This window comes from Phyllobates terribilis, unplaced genomic scaffold, assembly GCF_046119375.1.
Source record: "Phyllobates terribilis strain yellow unplaced genomic scaffold, ASM4611937v1 Scaffold_1__5_contigs__length_1240528914, whole genome shotgun sequence".
Taxonomy (NCBI): Eukaryota; Metazoa; Chordata; class Amphibia; order Anura; family Dendrobatidae; genus Phyllobates; species Phyllobates terribilis.
This window is the reverse complement of record NW_027362761.1, coordinates 271,580,283-271,601,790: the sequence shown is the minus strand read 5'-3', so window position 1 is coordinate 271,601,790 and position 21,508 is coordinate 271,580,283. Positions and strand designations below refer to the sequence as shown.

The window sequence follows — 21,508 nt, the reverse complement described above, 5'->3', positions numbered from 1 at the left end:
GTTTTTAAGTTAATACATGGGGACAATAACAGAACTCAGGGTTGAAGAGATCATAAATAGTTTAATTAAAATACATAATTTGGTGGTACATAACATACAAACCCTTAACCTTTTATTCTATATCCCCAATAAGTAACGAGCACAAAAGCAACAAAATCCTAAGTGCCAAAGCATCAGTGAGTGATACACAGCGATGTGGCTTACTTTTCCCCATGCATGTGTACAGAGGTGGGTTTTTTTGGTGCCGATTAAAATCATTTATGCCACAGACACATTGCGAAGATTCAATATGTGCTCAAGGACCGACATTTTACATCTACATTGAAAAGCAGTAACATTTTGTTCCGATCATTCAGATGCCTACATAGGACATTGAATGCTGCTTTTATAGATAACGGGGGTTATAAACGTCTTACAAGATGCGGCACCAACTGCTTGTTCTGGAGAGAGATGTGGCCCACTGCATGAGACGTAGCTGCTTCTCAGCATATGGAGGATAGCGCAGGTAAGTCACACATTCAATGGCTGTGCTGCGCAGTAGACAGGCCCGGCTGTGAGAGAAGGTGTCAAAGCTGAACTTGCCACCGTAGATGCCTACACCACTGTTCCCTAGACAAATGACAAGCAATAAATGGCAACTACAATTAAGGCAATTAATAACGTCACAGTTTAAAAGGGATTGTCCACTACTGGGAACGCCTTATCAGCATCACTGCTGCGGCCTTTACGGTTCAGTCAAGATTCTACTCCGACAAGACTGGAAACAGCGGCCTAACAGTGGGAGTTGATTGGCTTTAGTTGTCATGTGAAATATCACAGGACTGGAGACACAGCGCTGCAATTGGAGGAACCATGCTGGGCTAAGAGGCCAGTATGCAATTTTATGGACCATTTGCTAAACAATACCCCCATCCCCCTCGGATAAGACAGTACTTGACCTAAACAGCCAGCCAATCTCCTAGCTTTTTCTCCAGTCTCAGATGGAACATGATCCTTCAGCCACCCAACACCCCCACCAGAGGAAGAAACCAGGAGACCATCGAGGGGACATCAGTGGCAATGTGGAAGAGCAGCTGGGGCCAGTAGATGAGGTTTTTTTTTTTTTCCTATGTTAGAACCTTCATGGGCCCATTTTTCCACTGATGAAATGTAATGGACAACCCCTTTAAAAGATGATCAATTACAAAATGTTATACAAATTACCCCAACAATAAAATATGGCAATTTAAGTAGACTAACTTAACATGGATACATTTGGTATAGTACTTGCCAATACAAGGGCAGAACCCTGGCTTAACATGCATCATTTTTCACATACGTGTTCGAATGTTCACTTTTTTTTGTGGACCACATTCAGGGTTACCGATTTTACTTTTTTTTTTACAGCTTATCAAAAAAAAAAAAAAAAACAGCCTACTTTCTAAGCTGATATAAGGGTTGTGACTCTTACAACCCCCAAAAGACTAGCATAAAATCGCTTTTTATCTCCCCATTTCCTCTCGGATAAGACCCTATTGCGCTCACTGTCTCCAGTTTTTCATTCATTCACTTTTTATATGAGTCACATATCAAAATCATTTAAGTCTATGGATTCCTAAAAATCTGTGTGCAGTCTTTTTTTTTCACTGCAATCTGTAGGAGAAGATTGGCAATTTTTTTCTTTTTGATCATTATGGGGGTGATAATTATTGATCCCATATTGCAAACACTGATGAAAAATCAGTCCAATTTTTTTGTCTGAGAGAAAAAAAAATATCCATGTCTGAATGAGTTTGCATATTTTCACTGCTAAAAAACAAAACAAAACGCATGTGTTTAGCGCATTTCCAGTGCAGAAACGCACTAAGCGCATATAATCCTCTCATCACTGTATCAAAAGTTATTTCAAAGCCAAATACCAGAAGTATCAAAAACAAAAGCAGCTAAGTATTAAACATGATAACAAAAATCAGACTTAAAAAATGCAATTAACCCAGTAGGTGAGAAATGCTGCAACATCAAAAACTTAACATTGCTACAATAAGTCTACATTCCCATATTAAGTGTGTACTCACCTACCCCTCCACAGGGCAATCTGGTGTACAGACTGTGGACCATACTGTCATTAGCACAGAAGCTTCCGCTACAGGTTTTGCACAAAACTTCTGAAATCACCTGGATTCAGAGGGACATATAATACAAAGATCTGCTTATTAGACTTAATAATCTTAATCTTAGTGATTTCTCATGGCAGACATGAAACTCGAGGCTCCCAGTGTAATTACGTGTGGCCGCAAGAAAATACCAAATGTCTACTAGAGCAAACCCTCCGGTAGACCGCGCATGCACCGGTTATACTACAAATCCAGCATTTTCTGTTTACGATGCACTTACTAACCTGCATTCACCTGAACGGGTCGTCCCTTCCTCTTCTCCCTACATCAGCATGCCCGTCCCTTGTGCTCTCCCATACATCAGTGTGCATCGCGCCTACTACCCTCTATCTCTCCACAAGCTGGAGCACAAGTATGGTACTGAGCTGGTGCGCTCATGCCATAATTTATTTTATTGCCTATTTTACGTATTTTCTATTTTGTTCTGTCTTTTTGTACATTGTTATTCTTTCCCTATGTATTTCTTACCTCTTTTTGTTCACTGCCCACCATCTTGATTTTGTGATTGTGCTGTTTGTGCTTCTGATGTGATCTACCTCCCTAGATTTCATTCTAAGAGTCACCATACCCTTTGAATTGCCCTGTATACTGCCAAATACCATCTCAACTACCCTAACTTCTACAGTATTGGGGTTCTCCCCCAATTAATCAAGCTGCATGTATACCAACTTATACTCTAGTTCGTTTAAATCTGTTTTGCTTACGTTCTTGCTTTTACATTTTTTTTTTTTAAATCAAAAACAGCGTTTACCAAGTACTCTTATTTATATGCAATATTGCTTTATACTTATAGTAGGGTATATCTTCATTTTGTTTGCATCTTAGGTCATGACTGACCAAGGTCTGGTTTAGACGGGCATACCAAAACTGAGGCCAGAATGGCAAAAATTTGTTGCAGCAGCTGAAAATCCACTTAATTCACCGGAATGGAGATGTTTTTGCAGCAGATTTATGGATTTCTTCTAGCTCCATTTACATGAATTGAAAAGTGTCATAAATTTCTGTCTCATGTACATACAAAATCAAGGCTGGGTTCACATGTAGCATAGAAAATATGCTGTGGAACTAGATTTATAAGGGAACTGGTGACATACATGCAGCCTGATCTGTAGACAGCCGGGTATAGAGAAAGAAGCTGAACAGAATGATATAAAGGCTTTGTGGAAAAGATTCACTCTACGGGTTCGCTCACACTTGTGTATAAATTGGATGAGCGCAATCAGAACAAAAATAAATAAATAATAGGATTGCACTCGGACCAATGTTATTCAATGAGTCAGTGCCGATCTACGTATTTTCTCAGCTGAATTCGGTATAAAAAAAAAAAAAAAAAAAAAAAAAAAAAAAAAGAAGGATTCCCCCCTTCCCACATCACATTTTCATGTAATTAGACTGGAGAATATATCTGCATAATGATTTAGTTCGAGTTGCAATATTAAAGTTATAGCACCTTATAGGCAGTGATCTCCGACGTGCTCAGACCGTGCGATGCACAATGGAGCATTCCATCGGCCTTGTGTGTGCGTGTATGCTTTGTTAGCATTTGGATTAACGTGCCCAATAATAAATGGTTGTTTTTTTGGGTGGCATTTTAATAAAAACAGTCCTTCGTATTCTGACCCTTAGTAATCACCTCACACTGATCAGAGATCTAATAGGATGACGATTTGCTAGAACGTGGTGTGTGTTAAAGCAGCAGCACAAAATAACAATGAATTACTCAATTCACTCATTTGGACTTTTGCTCCGAAACTTCTTCATTCGGGTTCAAAAGATTGTGAATATAGCTACATTTTTGGCAATAATTATCTTTAATGAGGGATTTATGCCAATTCTTAAAGTAATTGGAATGACTATTGGACAACCAGAGGAGATAAACGAGCCTCGTCTCGAAGGTGCACATACAAGTTGCTCGGAGCATCATTCTTCTTACTTCATTCGAGACAACAGATCTCATCATAGAATAAAGCAGCTCTGCAGAAATTTTAGGAGCACAAGTATGGATCACTCTATGGTCCTGGAATAGCTGATTGATCGTAAGTAGTATTGAGCGAGTATGTTCTGTTAACCCTTTCGCCGAGTATGCTCGGGCCGAGCACCGAGTATTTACAGCTGCTCGGTGTTATGTTTAAATCACTCCCGTGTGCATGATTTGCGACTGTCAGCTTTATTACATGTGAGGAATGATTGTTTCTTTTGCATTCCTCACATGTATTAAAGCTGACAGTCGCAAATCATGCACACGGGAATGATTTAAACATAACACCGAGCAGCTGTAACTACTAGGTGCTCGGCCTGAGCATACTCGGCGAAAGGGTTAACAGAACATACTCGCTCAACACTAATCGTAAGTAAACGCACCCACGGTGGCTCAGTGGTTAGCAGTGTTTTGCAGCGCTGGGGTCCTGGATTCACATCCCACCAAGGACAACATCTACAAGGAGTTGGTATGTTCTCCCTGTGTTTGTGTGGGTTTCTTCCAGGTTCTCCAGTTTCCTCCCACACTCCAAAAGACAAACTGATAGGGAATCTAGATTGTAAGTCCCAATTGGGACAGTGCTCATAATGTCTGTAAAGCGCTGTGGATTAATGGCGATATAAGTGAGTAAACTAAATAAACGTGTCTGTAATCAGTACGGAGGTCTGTATAACCCCGCCACTGATTGGCAGATTTCTATATACACTGTACATGTACAGACAGCTGCCAATCAGTGGTGGGCGAGGTGTTATCCCCTTAGTGACCACCAATTCAACTTAAAGCTGACCTGAGATATAAGAGACTAGCATCCCCTGACAGGTGACAATCCAGCAGCTATCAGCTGTAAGCTATAGCTGACACCCTGCTGCATCAGTCACACTCAATGATGGCACCGACCATGGCCATTAGATGCTGCCGTTAATAGTGACTATGACATCTAGATGGTTAAAAGAGCGTGGGGGCCCTTCTTTAACCCCATTGTCACCCTGAGATCTTGATTGTGTGGTCCTGATGGTTACCATGACAATTCACAGCCTTAGAGTCTTCCAGCTAGAGTGACTTGTTCAGAAGAAATCTACATTTAGGTGGGAAAAATAACATTTTTCTTTCCCGTCATGCCACTTAGCATTAATTCTTAAAAAGCACCCGAAGGGTTAATAAACTACTTGGCGCAGTTTTGAATATGTTCAGGGGTGGGGGGAGTTCCCATATAGTCACTTCAAAATGGAATAGGTCTTAAAAAAAAGAAAAAAAAAATACGTTTTGTAAATTTCCTTGAAAAAATAAAACATTCCAGACACAATTTTAAAGTCCTCTAGCAATAATCTCCTGCTGAGAAAACAATGATTTTTTCAAAACTACACTAAGCAGCTCAATCAGTGATACATCACTGGAATATATGTCTCTACATTATGCTGCTCTCAGATGAGGTGGCAAAAACCACCTGGTGATAGATTCCCTTTAATCACAGACAGCACACAGACTGCACCCTGATGCCATCTGTGCTGTCAATGACTCATGGACCCGAAGGCTTATATTGGTACTTTTCATCCGTGACTGCGATTTAAGCCACGGCCCCACTATCAGTATTCGGTCAGTATTGTTTCTCAGGAGTGGGATGCAAAACCAGGTGAGGAACAATCAGAGAAAAGGTATAATAGAAGCAAGTCACCAATTCTGCATTTATCACCCACTCCTGAGAAAAAAAAAATACTGACATTTGACCTTTAAAAAAAAAACAAAAAAAAACACATGACCATGCAAACAGCCCCGTAGACTAAAATAAGTACATGTTCTATCCAAGAAAAACAAACACAGTTAGAACAAGTAAGCGCAACACGAACCTCTGAATGAGATCTAACTTGTATTCCATTCATTGAAGTACCTGGCCTTTATTTGCATAGGAGTCCAGTGGGCGGTCCTGCTCAGTGATTGACAGCGCTCTCCATTTGTACATTCATACAGTGAAGACTGTCAATCACTGAATAGGACCACCCACTGACCCATGCATACAAATGACAGGTATTTCAATTAACAAAATCAAAGTTTTACTGAAACTTTTCCCACAATAATGTACTTTATTTTGCGGATTATAAGACACACCCCAAATTTTGGGAGGAAAATAGGAAGACATTTTTTTTAATAAAGGTGGTGGTGCCCCTTATAGTCCCTTTTATGGTAGCTTACCTGGGGGGCGGTGGTGGAGCAGGGTCCCTGGAGGCTGGATTGCTGCAGCATCGCCCCACTCCTGCCACCGCCAGCTTCCTGCAGCAACGACCCTGCTCCACCGCAGTTGCCCCCCGGTAAGCTATATTCGGATTATAAGACGCAGCCCCATTTTCCCTCCAAATTTGGGGGGAGGGTGCGTCTTATGATCCGAAAAATACAGTATATCAATCTGATCAGCTCCTTCTCCTCTATAACATTCTACCTGCAGATCAGATACCATTTTCAACATGACAGGTTCCCTTTAAAAATCAACATTACATATTGCAGTATGCAACATCCACGGCAAAAATGTCACTGATCGCATAAATTCTACAGTGGATAAGCAGGTTTTATTTGCATTGCATTTCTTACTACTTTGCTTACCTGTGGGTTGTTAGAGTAGACATACACCGCTAGGGGGCGATCTCGCTGGTTGATGAACTGGATTGCCTGTTCCAAAGAGTCTACTGTCAAGATGGGGAGGATCGGACCAAGAATTTCTTGTTTCATTACAGGATCTGACTCTTTTACATCACTCAGAACTGTTGGGGCTAAATAATAGAATAGGTTTTTGTTCCCCTTTTATTGTATACAGAGAAAAGAACTCACGATTACAACAACAAAAAAATTTACCAATTTTTCAAATGACTAAATAATGGTTTTGGAAAGTGGAAGGGGGCGTTCAGCTTGTCTTGTAATAGGAAACTGCTCTTTACGTAGGATATTTTAATCTAGCCCTTCTTTAAAGCTGCTTTCACAAGTTGAAGCCCCAGTGTGTTTATTTTCTACAACCAAAAATGCACCTTGCAACAATTTTTCAAAATTATGGGTTTTACCGCAACTGTGGGAATGGGGTGGGGAAACCCACACAGCCTGGGTTCTAGTGCTGTCCGACCCATAGAGTTTCATTGAGCCATACACGCAGTTTTAAAAAAAGGATCTGTGTATCCGTAAGCATGTCCTATTCTCCTCCATGTTGTGGATCAGATTCTGCCATTAAAACGTCTGGAGATTCCATGTAAAATGGAGCCACACAGAAGACATATTTTATACTTCAGGTATCCATCAGCGTTTCATTAGTTCTTAACTGATATATTGTTAAATGTCAATGAATAAAGAAGTCCAGGCTGTCTACCTGCCGGAGGTCACTGGAGCAGAAGTCACAGTGACTCCCGGCGCACGCGCACTGGAGCAGAAGTCACAGTGACTCCCGGCGCACGCGCACTGGAGCAGAAGTCACAGTGACTCCCGGCGCACGCGCACTGGAGCAGAAGTCACAGTGACTCCTGGCGCACACGCACTGGAGCAGAAGTCACAGTGACTCCTGGCGCACACGCACTGGAGCAGAAGTCACAGTGACTCCCGGCGCACGCGCACTGGAGCAGACAAGTAAAATAGCGCATGGAGGGAAAAAAAAAAAAAGCCTTCAGCTATAGGCGCATTGCGCATGCGCGGGATATTCAGCTCTAAACTGCACGTCACAGGGCCCTACGACGTGCGCGGGGAGGGATTAGATTAAGCATATAGGCGGGCATTTCTTGGCGTCCCCTGGACACCAAGTCTAGAAAAACAGATTGAATAAAAAAGATTTCTCTGCAATCAGACCTGTAATATGGGCCGTACATGCAAGTATAGATTTCCATTTCTATAACCTGTATGCCCATATTAGAGGTCTGATAACTCCAAAGGGGTGACCGATTCCCTTTAAGAGTGGGTTGACACATCATGATTATGTAGTTGATGTGCATTTTCAACTTCTGTTCATTCCATATATTCACAACAGGGTCATATCATATGTGCATGATGCCCAAATATCTTTCCACCATGCCCAAAGTGTGCTTCTAGAGTAGAACAAGCCGCATTTGGTTCCATAAGCACACACTTTGGGTTGGGTGAAAATACATTTGGGCCATTCAATGATGCTAGTAGCTGAGTAAAAAGATTTTCAGGGCCCTTGTCCTGCTGGTAGTCCATGTCTGCTGGACCAGAACCTTATGAACTTCCTCCCACATGTCATCCCCAGCATCTCTTCTGATCAGTAGGTCCCCATGAGATCAGGCATAATGTAATGATGTTGTGGAGACCACTAATCAGAGGTTGCATCAGAGAGGCTGCAAGTAGTAAGAGTTTTGCACGGCTCTGGTCCAGAGGCCACAGACCTCCGAAGTGGCCACTGGACCAGAGTTCTTTGAGACTTTTTGCTCATCTCTAAATGAGGCATCAGCATGTTCACATTCGTTTACCATGGACTTACCACCAGTTTTTTATTTTTACTAGATTTTATTCCTAGCTGGCACGGAGGAAAGTTAAATCACTTTTTACTGAGGTAGCGCTTTGGATAAAAGGCAGACAGGTGCATACACAGTTAAACAAAGCGAGTGCATCTGATCTGCGTCTAATGCACTTCAGGTGAACATTGCTGATTACATTTGATTTTCTGCTCTTTGGCCATATTTGCCCCAGGTGTAAACTGGAGTGTTCTGGATTTAGAATTCAAGGACAAAGTTTCATGTAATGTCCATGTCACAACCTCGTCCTTACCAATATATCGCTCGCTCTCATCAGTCTGTCCCCCGAGGACCACCTGACCACAGGATAGAAAATTCTTCACTCTTCTATATTGGTCTAAACTTGCCATGCGCCCATAGTACAGGGAATCTTGAGGATTTTTCCCATAGAATTCATGAATGCACATTTCCAACTCATGGATTAGAGAATCTTGAACATCCAAAGCACACAGAACATAGTCCGGAGCCAGTGAGTTTTGACCTGCATTAACAAACCGGGCCCATGCAATCCTACGAGCAGCCACTGCAAGATCACATGTTTTGTCCACATAGCAAGGGTTTTTTCCTCCAAGGACCAAAGAAACAGGTGTCATATGTTTGGCTGCTGCTTGCATCACTTGCCGACCCGTTATACTGTCACCTGAAACATAAAGATCATACATGTTAGAGGACTAAAGCCCTGTTCTCCGAAACATAGAACTGAAATTAACTCTGCCTTCATACTAGGTGTGTGTAAGGTGCCTGAGCAAGGTAGTTGTGGACGAGCTGCTGCTTCTGCTCGCTCCGGCACCCTATAGACAAAACGTGGGGATGCATCACACTTACTTCTGGCCCGCAGGCCTTCACTGGCACCAGGCTTTCCTCTTCTAGAACCTTTGCAGCAATCAATTCAGGGGACACGGATATTTGTAAAAACAATCAAACTTTTACTTCACAACTTGCAGTCTTTACAATCAGGTATAAAAGGATAAGGCCCAACAGGTTTTGGTCTTTCCCATGGGTACCAGACACAACTTCAGCCCTGGTTCTCAGTATGGGAAGAGCATCCCTCTTGCTAACTTCTCTAGCACTAGGAATTCTTCACCACCACTAGCAGTGCACCTGGATTCCAGCACCCTCCGCCTCTGAGAGTTTAAATCCATCTTTCCTTGCAGCTTCGCGGCTGAGTGCGCCCAAGGGTCCCGACGTCCATCTTGAGGTTTCCAGGCCGACAGACGGTTTCGCACAGAAGGGTTCTTTAGCAATCCACTGCCCCGCGTATGTAGGCTCACATTGTCCCTAGCAGCCTACAGCCTGTGATTACTGCTGTCACTTCTCACTACTTTTCCCAACTGAACTGTCACTTCCTGAACTTGGCACCAACTCGGTTCCCCCTCCCCAATCTGGGCCGTCCATTCCAGATAACCCTGTCTAGGCTAAACTGCAGCCCCAGAGGGTTCTACCTTCTAAAACAAACATGCATACAAAAACACATTTAACCCCTTGTAGTGTCAGTGAGCAGAGCATCACCTCCACCACTCCTACATGTGTTTTTAGTAATCTCATTTTGCATTATATTTTAGTATATTAGATTTACTTAATGTTTCATGTGCAAACATAAATACCTATATAGAAGACATGATCAAATTTGTGCTCCAGAATTTCCAGTAGTTCAATGTGTTGTCCGGATATGAGCTGGTAACAGTTCTGAAATCAATAAATAAAATATTTCTCTCTGATATGTATACTTATGACAAGGCCAAAGCAAAGAACAGTAAATGTAATGAGGACATAGGTGAGCTAGAAAGAACACACTGAAGACCTGGAACATCAGGCTCATAATGCATTAACCCATTAAAGATGTATTCCCACTATAGGCAGACTGATTGCTTCAGGGTCCCTAGATTGAAAACCAAGAAAGACAAATGAAAAAAAGATTGCAAAGTGCCATAACTTTTCATTTTTACATTGACCTTGCCAAATGAAGGCATATTTCCTGCAAGATGAACAGGGTGGAGAAGATCTTGCAAGATGGAATGAAGAAAAAAATAAAGAGCAAGTGCTTTCATGGTGTTCACAGTGTGGTGAGAATGACCTGTCAACTTTGTTCTGCAGGTCTGAACTATTACCTGTGCTAGGTACCGGTTTGATGTTAAAAACTTCTATGAAACTATGAAATGTTCTAAGTAATTTAGTGGTGTGGGTATAAAAAGTGACAGCGTGTGAAGGGGGGGGGGGGGGGTTTGAGGGTACATGGGGTGTAAGGTTGTCAGATCACAACTTGCTGTACATTCTAGTTATAACCTTTACTTATACTAGTATATAGGGAGTCATCATTGAATCGCATAGCCACACTTACATTATCCAAATGGAGGGGAAGGAGGGTTTGCAGCAGGCCTGCAGTATGTGAACACGTCTCTGACAGTTTCAGTACTACAGAGTTACCTGGCCAAGAGAATAAGTGTATGAACAAAATATCACTGCCCAAATATTACAAATCTAAAATTAGTTTTGGTAAATGCTCACAATGACATTTCCACTAACCTGAGCTTAGTCAGAAAAAAGCCAAAAGCATTTACCCTTCTTAGGAAATAATGCATGATCAATAGAAATATACAGGTACTCAAAGCTTTAACATTTCCTCTATGCCAGTATTCTAGTGTAAAAAAGTAGAAAATTGTCTCTACTGGTATTCACACAAAAATGTGACACTTTCCTTTTTTTTTTTTTTCCCCCCCCCCCAAGTGGGACTTATCCAAATATCAAAAAAACTGACGCACATTGTAGATGAAACCTACATTAGCTCATAGCTAGTGTAGATTTCATGTTTTGGTGCATAGACAACCCAAAAGGTGTAATATCCATTAAGGGGTGGAACCTACTCTAGTAGGCTTTGGACCTCAATTTCCCCCTTAGTTCTCAAATGGCCTGGAAGAAAAAAACCTTACCCGCGGCCACTGCTCCAACCATTGGTATGAGACACAGCTGTACCGGTGAACTCCAGCCACCAATGATCAGGACTACACCCACTGGTTCCTTCTTCACAAAGCAACTATCCAAAAGTGAAGTCTGCAAAGGAGAACACAGGGTTGGAGAGGGAGAAAGTTCATATGTTTAACAATACAGTGCAAAATAATGGCAAGCCGACACCAAGCACGAGAGGATCAAGCATACCATACTCTTCTGGATTGGTTCAGGCATCATCCATTGTTCTAGGTTATTCATCGCATAAATGGCTTCATTCTTCACCGTAGTTATCTCAGATAAGATGGTTTCAAACTTTGGCTGCAATCAAAAATGTGAAGCCATTATAAATGGGTCAAATCAAAAGTGGGACATGGCATAAATGAGAATATCTGGCTGGGAACATAACCTTACAAAGAGTTCCCCCACAAATTAAGGTAGAAGGGTGTATCAATAAAGTAACCTTGTTTTAATAACCTTCCCGGTGAGCTGGATTTACTCCATTTCTGCTTATGTGTACAAATGGTTCACAGTGTAGGAAACAACGTATTTACCTTAGAACCTTCTCTTTTAGATGCACAAACTAATTTCCAAAAGACGGCCTCAAAAATCATGGAATACAAACACTAACATTACAAAGGTGTTTTGGATTAAAAAATATCACCTATCCCTCAGTGAGGGCAAAGATTCCCCATAAGCTTCCTCCAAATTTTTTTTGTTCAAATAGCTCGTTGACCATAAATACGCATAATTAACGTTCATCACACATACATTGTGTAGCGGCTGTGCGAAAAGTTGGTGTATGGAACTATGCCACAAGTTGGACCCCTAGTGATCTAATATGGGGGTGGGGGGGGGTGGGGGGGGGGTGGGGGTTAAACCCCCCATTACAATATTTACTATGATATTTTACAGCATAAAATTGTAGCCAAGAAAATTAAATGCAGACCTTGCGCAGATCCTTCTCCAGTGCTCCCACAAATTCTGACTCGTGTCTTTCCAGCATGTTCACCATAGCTTGTAGCTGTTCCAGTCTAAATGAGTAAGGCTTGGTTTTTCCTGATGAAAAGGCTTCTTGGGATTTCTTTAGAATTTCTTCACACAGAGATGAAGTGGAGGATTTTCTTGCACTACTTTCACCAGACACAGTCCTATATCATATAATTATATGTGAAGCGAGCAACACAACCGGAGAAGTACTGCAGTCAGCTTTTACCTAGTTCTTGGGAACTAGTCTCAATTTTCAGGACATCTAGGTCCATGCCTTGAGCTTTAGCACATATGATAGTAATGTGCTACGAGATCCCAATATCAAATGGAAATTATACAAACAGAATACACATCATGTCTTCACTTTATAGGTACTCTCATTTCTGATCTACTACAGCAGGACCCCTCCTCTTGCACAGATAGGAGTCTCAGACATTTTCCCTTAAAGGGTTATGATTGAAAAAACAAAATAAAAAAAACACTTTTTCCAAATAATGCTTCAGGATAAAAAAGGGTATGTTCATACTGAGATTTATGAGGCGTTTTTTGGAGCAGAAACTTCAAATCCTCCTCAGTAACTTACAGTTTCTGCACCAAAGGTCAGCAAAAAAAAAAAAAAAAAAAAACTACCAGAAAACTCCTTAAATTAGGAGAATTCCTGTATCGGTTTTAACCAAGAAAAGCATATGGATTTTGATCTTTAAAATAAATAAATAAAATACATACAAGTGTGAACAAACCCTCACTGTGGCATTACAAAGTCTTTACCAAAAGGCTAGAACTACACCAAGACTTTTTGTAGTGTAGTCTAAGGTCAAAATAAGGAGTCTGTATAACACGGTGCATGTACGGACTATGATAAATGGACTGGCCACAAGCCTCCTGACAAATTTATCAGTCTCATGGTCATGTGAGCCATCCTTAATACTTGAAAAAAAATAAAATAAATAAGAAGGTAGGGTTTAGAAAAAGGGGGCATGTTCCACCACAAAGCGAAAAAACCTACTATAGTGTGTGCAAGAAAACTAGTGTGCATTTCATCTAGAATCTATGCCAGCTCGAAGTAGACTTGATTTTCAGATGCAGAGAATCCAAAGATGCATCAAATTTATTTAATGTACATAATGTAGCGTTTACCAGTTTTCTATGGCAGCAATGCAGTTACAATTTTTTTCACATTTATTATTCTTAGCATTTCATAGTGCGGTTATATTTATTTAATGGCATATTTCTTAAGTCCATAACTGCATTCAATTTACCAATAGGAGTGAGTTTGCAATATGTTTTTTTATAGGCAAAACACGTAGAAACCGAGGCGACGAAAAGAAAAAAAAGGAACTGCAATAACAGAAGATTACTTATCCATAGCTTTAGTCATATTCTTGCAGACAAGCTACTAATTCATATCCCATGCCAACCTCTACTGCCCCAAAACCTCACTAGTTACTAGAAGACTAAATGCACAGTCTTTTGTGGAGTTTTTGGAGTGAAAACTCAAAGGGTCATTGTATTTCACTTTTTTGGTGTAAATACCTTTCAATTAGCGGCTTTTTATTTGCCACAAATTCAGTGATTTTCACCTCCTCCCCCTCCATGTGGTCTGTTGTGGTTTAGTTAGCTTTCTGATTTTTACATCAATTTGCCTTTTTCATATGTTTAAAACCGCTTGATGAAATGAGACTTTAAAAAGTTGCAAAGTGAGGCACAGATTTACTCCAGTTTCTGTGGCACATTTTTTGTTACATTTTTGTGGAAATGCAACTTTTCTTGCTAAAAGAGAGGGGGGGGGGGGATTAGTCCCACCTTTGAACACCTTTACCTACGACCCACCCCTACTCTTTTTTGCTTCTTCTGATTTCTCCATCTACTCTTATGACTGGATTACTCCACTCAGTCTAGGCGATTTTTGGCTATGTAATGTCTCATCCTGATCCTTAACGCCTTTGCCCTAAAGCCTGTTTTCACCTTCCTGACCAGGCCAAATTTTACAATTCAGACCACTGTCACTTTATGTTGTAGTAACTCTGGAACGCTTCAACGAATCCCAATGATTCCGACATTGTTTTATCGTGATATGTTGTACTTTACGTTAGTGGTAATTTTAGTTTTTTTTTTTTTTTTTGTTTGTTTTTTTTTTTAAGCATTTGTGAAGATAGCAAAATTTTGGCGAACATTTTCAAATCCTTAAAACCAGTTAGTCATGATGTATAAAAATTTATAAGTTAACATTTCCCATATGTCAACTTTACATCAGCATCATTTTTAAACAATTTTTTTTGTTGTTAGGTAGTTAAAAAGGGTTAAAATTTTAATCAGCAATTTCTAAAAAAAATTTTAACAAAGTTTACAAAAGTTTTTATTCTTTTTTTTTTTTTTTTTTTTTTTAGGGATCACATCTCATTTGAAGTGAGGAGCTTAAATTATAGAAGATACCCAAAAGTGACATTTTTTTGCACTCCTCAAAACTACATTCAAGAAGTTTATTAACCCTTCAAATGCTTCACCGGAATTTAAACAATGTGGAAGGAAAAAAAAAAAATGAACATTTTACTTTTTCCACAAAAATGTCAGTTTTGCATTTTTACAAGGGTAACAGGAGAACCATACAATTTGTTGTGCAATTTCTCCCAAGTACACAAATACCAGATATATGGAGAAAAACTACTGTTTGGACACACAGCAGGGCACAGAATGGAAGGAGCATCATTTGACTTTTGGAGCGCAAAATTGTCTGGAATCGATAGTGGACGCCATATCACGTTTGGAGAGCGCCTGATGTGCCTAAGAAGTGTAAACCCCCACAAGTGACCGCATTTTGGAAGCTACACCCCTCAAGGAACTATTCTAGAGGTTCAGTGAGCACCTAGAACCCACAGGTGCTTCACAGAATTTTATACTGTGGAGTCATGAAAAAATAAAGTTTTCCCCAAAAAATGTTTCAGCTCCAAATTTTTCATTTTCACAAGGGTAACAGGAAAAAAATGGACCATAAAATTTGTTGTGCGATTTTTCCTGAGTACACCAATACCCCATATGTGGAGTAAAACCACTGTTTGGGCACATGGCAGGGCCTTGGAACGGAAGGAGCAACAATTGAATTCTGGAGCGCAATTTTGGCTGTAACAGGTTGCGGATGCCATGTCACATTTGAAGAGCCCCTGACATGCCAAAACAGCAGAAACCCCCACAAATTACCCCATTTTTTAAGCTACACCTCTTGAGGAATTCATCTAGGGGTGTAGTGAGCATTTTTAACCCTTAGGCGATTCACAGAATTGTATAACATTGAGCTGTCTCAATGGAAAATTACCATTTTTTCCTCTAAAATGTTGCTTTGGCCCCAAATTTTTCATTTTCAAAACGGATAATAGGAAAAGATGGCCCATACCATTTGCTAGGCAATTTCTCCTGAGTATGCCAATGCCCCATATGTGGTCGAAAACTACTTTTGAGGCACAGTGGCATGCTCAAAAAAGGAGCACCATATTGTAGTGCACATTTTGTTGGAATGGATTGAGGGTGCCATGTCACATTGGCAGAGACCCAGGGGTTCCAGAACAGCAGAACCCTTCATAAGTGACCTCTTTTCACAAACTACACCTCTCAATGAATTCATCTAGGGGGTCACATGGGGAAATGGGTAAAAAATTGGCACCAAAATGTGTCAATACACCATATGTGGTTATAGACTACTGGTTTGCCACATGGCGTGACTTGGAACAGAAGGAACGCTATTTGGCTCTTGGAGAACAAATTATTGTAGAATAGTTTGCAGACTCCATATACAGAGCCCAAGTGCTAGAAGAGCAGAATTCCCCCCCAAGTGGCCCCATTTTGTAAATTATACCCCTATGGTAATTTATCTACAGTTGCAGTGACAATTTTGATTCCATGGGTGTTTGAAAGAAACAAGCAGAAGTGAATGTTGCAGAGGGAAAAAATTGCAAATCTGCCATTGTAGGTCCCATACATTGTGCCCAGCTCATGCTTCTGGAGACCTGGACCCCGTAAATTAACCCCTTTTACCCCGAACCCTCTTTTCACTTTCCTAACCAGGCCAATTTTTTCAAATTTTGGCAAAAATTTAGAGAATTTTGCAGTTTCCAAACTTTAAGTTTTTATGCCCTTAAATCAGAGTTATGTCACACAAAATAGTTAAGAAATAACATTTCCCACATGACTACTTTACATAGCACAATTTTTGAAAAAAATTTTGTTACGAAGATAAAAGGGTTAAAAAGTTGACCAGCGATTTAATTTTTACAAAACCATTTATTTACTTTTTTTGGGGACCACATCACATTTGAAGTGACTGAAGCGTCTATATGACAGAAAATGCCCAAAATTGACACCATTCTAAAAACTTCACCCCTGAAGGTGCTCAAAACCACATTCAAGAACTTTATTAACCCTTCAGGTGCTTCACAGGAATGAATGGAATGTGGAAAAAAGAAAAATTGTGAAGTTTTTTTTACAAGGGTAGCAGGAAAAAAATAGACCCCAACATTTGTTGTGCAATTTCTCCTGAGCACACCAATACCCCATATGTGAGGGAAAACTACTGTTTGGGAGCAAGGCAGGGCTCAGAAAGGAAGGAGTGACGTTTTGGAATACAGATTTTGATGGAATGGTCTGTGGGTGTCATGCCCCGTTTGAAGAGCTTCTGATGTGCCTAAATTGTGGAAAAAAAAAAAACCATAAGTGACCCCATTTTGGAAACTAGCCCTCCAAGGAATTTATCTAAGCATGTGGTAAGCACCTTGAACCAACAGGTGCTTCACAGAATTTTACAACATTGATCTGTGAAAATGGAAAAAAAGTATTTTTCCCACAAAAAATGTTTTAGCCTTGTGAAAATGAAAAGATTTGGGGCTAACAGGAGAAATTGCACAACAAATTTTGGGGTCCATTTTCTCCCGAGTATACCGATACCCCATATGTGGTCGAAAACTACTTTTGAGGCACAGTACAAAGCTCAGAAGGGAAGAAGCACCATATTGGAGTTCAGATTTTGCTGGACTGGTTTGAAGGTGCGATGTCACATTGGTAAAGCCTCTGAGGAGCCAGAACAGCAGGACCCCCCATAAGAGACCCCATTTTATAAACTACGCCTCTCAATGAATTAATCTAGGGGTGCAGTGATCATATAGTTGACGCACCCCATGGGGCCGTGGGGTACTCGGAAGCCGGGCCGGTCTGCTCGTTTTGGGGTAGTCACGGCAGCAGTGACCCGGTCCGTGGCCCAGGGCGCTCAATAAATAAAGAAAAAGGAGGGGAATAAAGTTTTGGGGATAAAGTTTCGTGACGCCACCCGTGGCCGTCACTGCTGTTCAGATCCACTGGGGCTGTTGGTGACGCAGCAGAGATGGTTCAGCTCTCCACAAGTAGAGCTAGGCCCCAGGGCAGTTAAATAGGAGAATTTTGGATGTTGGTGTTCTAGTGCAAAGCAGGTGACGCAGCAATTAAGTCTAGGACACAGCGAGTTGCAGTCTTCAAGTGTTTACTCACAGTTTTTATGGTGTTCCAGATTACTACTGCCAGCAGGTTATAACAGCCCACCGAGTCCTGTGTCCTCCGGGGAAGTGATCCAGCCAACTCTCAGATAAGAAGGGGGTCCCGATCAAGTGCACCCAAGTTACGTACCTTCCCTGGTAGTCTCTCTGCTCTGGCTCTTGCCCTCCTGCCCTGCGCCTCACACACAGTGTCCCAATCCTTGTTGGGTGACTTCCTCTCTGTCCTATATGGCCACCTTTTCAGCGAATGTGTGTGGTTTTTGGCTACCGCACATAGAGATACCACAACCTCCGGTTTGCTAGCCGAGTCTTGTAGTCCTCCACTAGTCTGGGGCCGGTCCCCTACTGCGACCTGATCCCTTCACGGTCGGAGTGAACTTGGGCGCACGGGTGGACACTTCCCATGCCCCTAAGATCCTCTCCCTCTCTGGAGCCGGTTCTCACTGCTCCAGTCCTCTCTCTTCTACTGGGCCCTCACTCCTCAATGGTCCTCACTTACTGGCTCTAGACCCAGGACTGGAACCCTCTAGATCTTTCTACCCTTCCTTTTATACTCTGTCAGATGACCCACGTCACCAACTGTCACTCTATGTTGTCCCTTCTACCTTCACTCCTTCCTTCAGTGCTCCCCTAAACTACTTCCTCCACCCACCTCCTCTACTTAGTTCCATCCTCCAGACAGGGACCGGGTCTGTGCTCTCCCTTAGGAGCAATCTTGCCCTTCCCTGAAGGAGTGGTGTAGTGTTGGATGGGAGTGTGTGGGTCCCGGGTAGTGCTCCCTCCTTACCCGAGAGTGGGGTACCACACCTGTGGCTGAGATGCAGCACCTCTGTGGCAACTGGACCCGCAGGGGCGCCACATTGACACCGCAGGTATATCAAAGAATTTCATACCATTGGGTAGTGAAGAAATTTTTTTTTATTTTTAACAAATTTTGTTTTAGCCACAGCTTTTACATTTTCATACTGGGAAATGGGTAAACATGGCAACAAACTGTGTCCCACAATTTCTACTCAATGTAGAAATATCCCATATGTGGCTGTAGAGTGCTGCTTAGCCACACTGACGGGCCACCTTCCCTGAAGGATCCCGCAGCCATGGATCACCATGGAGACCATCAGCACAACACGATCGCATTGTGTTGTGCTGATGGGAGCAGACAGGGAGCTCATTCTCTCTGCGATGCTCTTCGATGTAGCTGTCACTATTGACAGCAGCATCAGAGGGGTTAAATGTCCACGATCGGTATATAGAGCTGACACCCTCAATCGATCATGGCGGCGCCATATATCTACGGTGGGTTGGATGCACAGAATTCGCTGGATTATTTTGGGGGGCTTAAAAGCAGTAGCACTTTTACAGAACCTTTGTGTTACCAGTAATGTGGAAGCCCCCTATATATCCATAGACGAATGATGGACCTGAGTGGGGACTTGCTTTTATTGGGAACATTTTACATCACATTTATCCTGTGCACTACGCTGAGCACTTACATCGTGGTTTCCATCTAAATTGCCAAATTATGTGATTCAGATGAAACCCCTGGAGAGATCCATTCACTATAATGAGGCAGCATAGTTACTCTGGACTCCGTCTGGCCTGTTTTCAACGGGGTAAAAAAACTGGTCGACCGCCCTTTTATGCATTAAAAAGACGAACTCTGCTGGATCATAGGACAGACATAGTCCACAGTGTCTCCATTTGCCTCATTATAGGGAATCTTCCGCAGGGGGTTTCATCTGAATCATGCATTTCAGAGATTTACACGGAGACCTTGGTGTAAGTGCTCAGCGCAGAGCACAGGATTAATGTGAGCCGAGTCTTGCTGCAATCTTTGGGAGGTAGGATGAACAAAGCAACAGCAAGTGAAGAATTGGCCTCCCCCCCCACACACACACACAGTTTCTCATGCAGTATAAGTGATTAAGCGGCTTTATTCTTCGGGTCGGTGCAATTACAGCGATACCAGATAGATATTTGGCTGCTGTCACACACTAAAAGATGCTTTTTTTTTTGCAAAACAAAGTTTTTGCATAGCCATATTTTGAGAGCTATAATTTTTCCATATTTCTGCAGACAGTCATGTGAGGGCTTGCTTTTTTTGGTACCATTTTAAGGTACATAACATTTTTTGATCGCTTTCCGATTTTTGGGAGGTAGAATGAACAAAATGACAGCAATTCAGGAATGGTTTTTTTGCACCGTTCAGTGTGTGGCAAGATTGATAAGACTACTTTATTCTTCAGGTCAGTACGATACACGATGCCACATTTATATGTTTTTACGCTTTTACACAAAATCCATTTTATAGAAAAAAAAAAGTTGTTTTCGCATCGCTCTATTTTTAGAGCTATAGCTTTTTTATTTTTCCGCTGGTGGAGCTGTATTGTGGCTTGGTTTTTGCAGGATAAGATGACATTTTCAGGGATATAATTTTTATTTACAGTCAACATTTTTACACTTTTTGTTCAGTGGTATGATTAAAAAGCAGTTTTTTTTGCCACGGATGCGGCAGTGCCAAATGTTTACTTTTTGTTTTTTACATAAATATATGTATTAGTTTTGTTTTTTTTACACTTTTTTTTTCCCCAGGATGGGACATCAACTTTCACTGCCCTGATCTAATACTCTGCAATGCTTTTGCTATGAGCAGACGCTTACAGGCCACCGTACCTGGGTGACACCGTAAATGTACAGCGGCTGTCGTGAAGAGGTCAATAATCATTGTGTTATTGTTCTTTCAGGATTTGAGTAGCAGGTTAATAACTTCTAATGTCATTTTCCTACCCTCAGTGATTGTCTTTATCAAAGACGAGAGATAGATATATAGATACGTATACATATACACACACATATACATATAATCATGAATTTGGAGAAAGAAAAATATCAGCGAAAACCACAAATCAAAAAAGAAAAGTGACAAAAAAAAAAAAAAGAGTTGCACCCAAAGTTTTTGGGAGACATGGCAGCATTTCTTACCTTCTTAAAACCTTAAACCACCGGGATGGTGATGGAGAGGCATTATCCATTGTTCTTTTCATTGTCCTACATCAGTCTGCTTTAAGAAAAGATATCCAATAACTTTGTTCCAAATAAGTACAAGTAAACAGATAATTACAACTACAATCATGAATCCCAGCCTTTTTATATAGGTTGATAACCATAGATAGGGGCTGAATAATCACTAAAATGATTGTTCTGTACCGATATATAGTGCATGTTATCAGTAGCACGGAACAGTGTACTGATGAATTTTTCATGTATAAAAATCAAGTCATCCGAACAACAATTACACTTGTTTGAAAATTATCAGCTCCGGCGTCCAGGCCAGAGTACATCACTCAGGGGAATTTATCAATGCATATATATGCCAAATTTTATGCCTCCTAAAAAGTTACGTTCCCACAATGAGTTTTTGACAAAAAAAAAAAA

At 41.2% G+C, this 21,508-nt stretch overlaps 1 protein-coding gene across 1 annotated transcript; it reads right to left on the bottom strand.

The window, feature by feature from the left end:
* Positions 1-386: 386 nt before the first annotated feature.
* On the bottom strand, positions 387-21,105 carry LOC141257732 (aldehyde dehydrogenase family 3 member B1-like). The gene is made up of 10 exons (XM_073672635.1): positions 21,056-21,105; positions 12,520-12,721; positions 11,781-11,891; positions 11,555-11,675; positions 10,966-11,051; positions 10,232-10,313; positions 8,881-9,267; positions 6,724-6,890; positions 2,055-2,154; positions 387-609 (listed from the first exon to the last, which is right to left on the bottom strand). Exons 1-10 carry the CDS (start codon positions 21,103-21,105, stop codon positions 413-415), a joined length of 1,503 nt encoding a protein of 500 aa, XP_073528736.1. The 3' UTR covers positions 387-412.
* Positions 21,106-21,508: the final 403 nt, after the last annotated feature.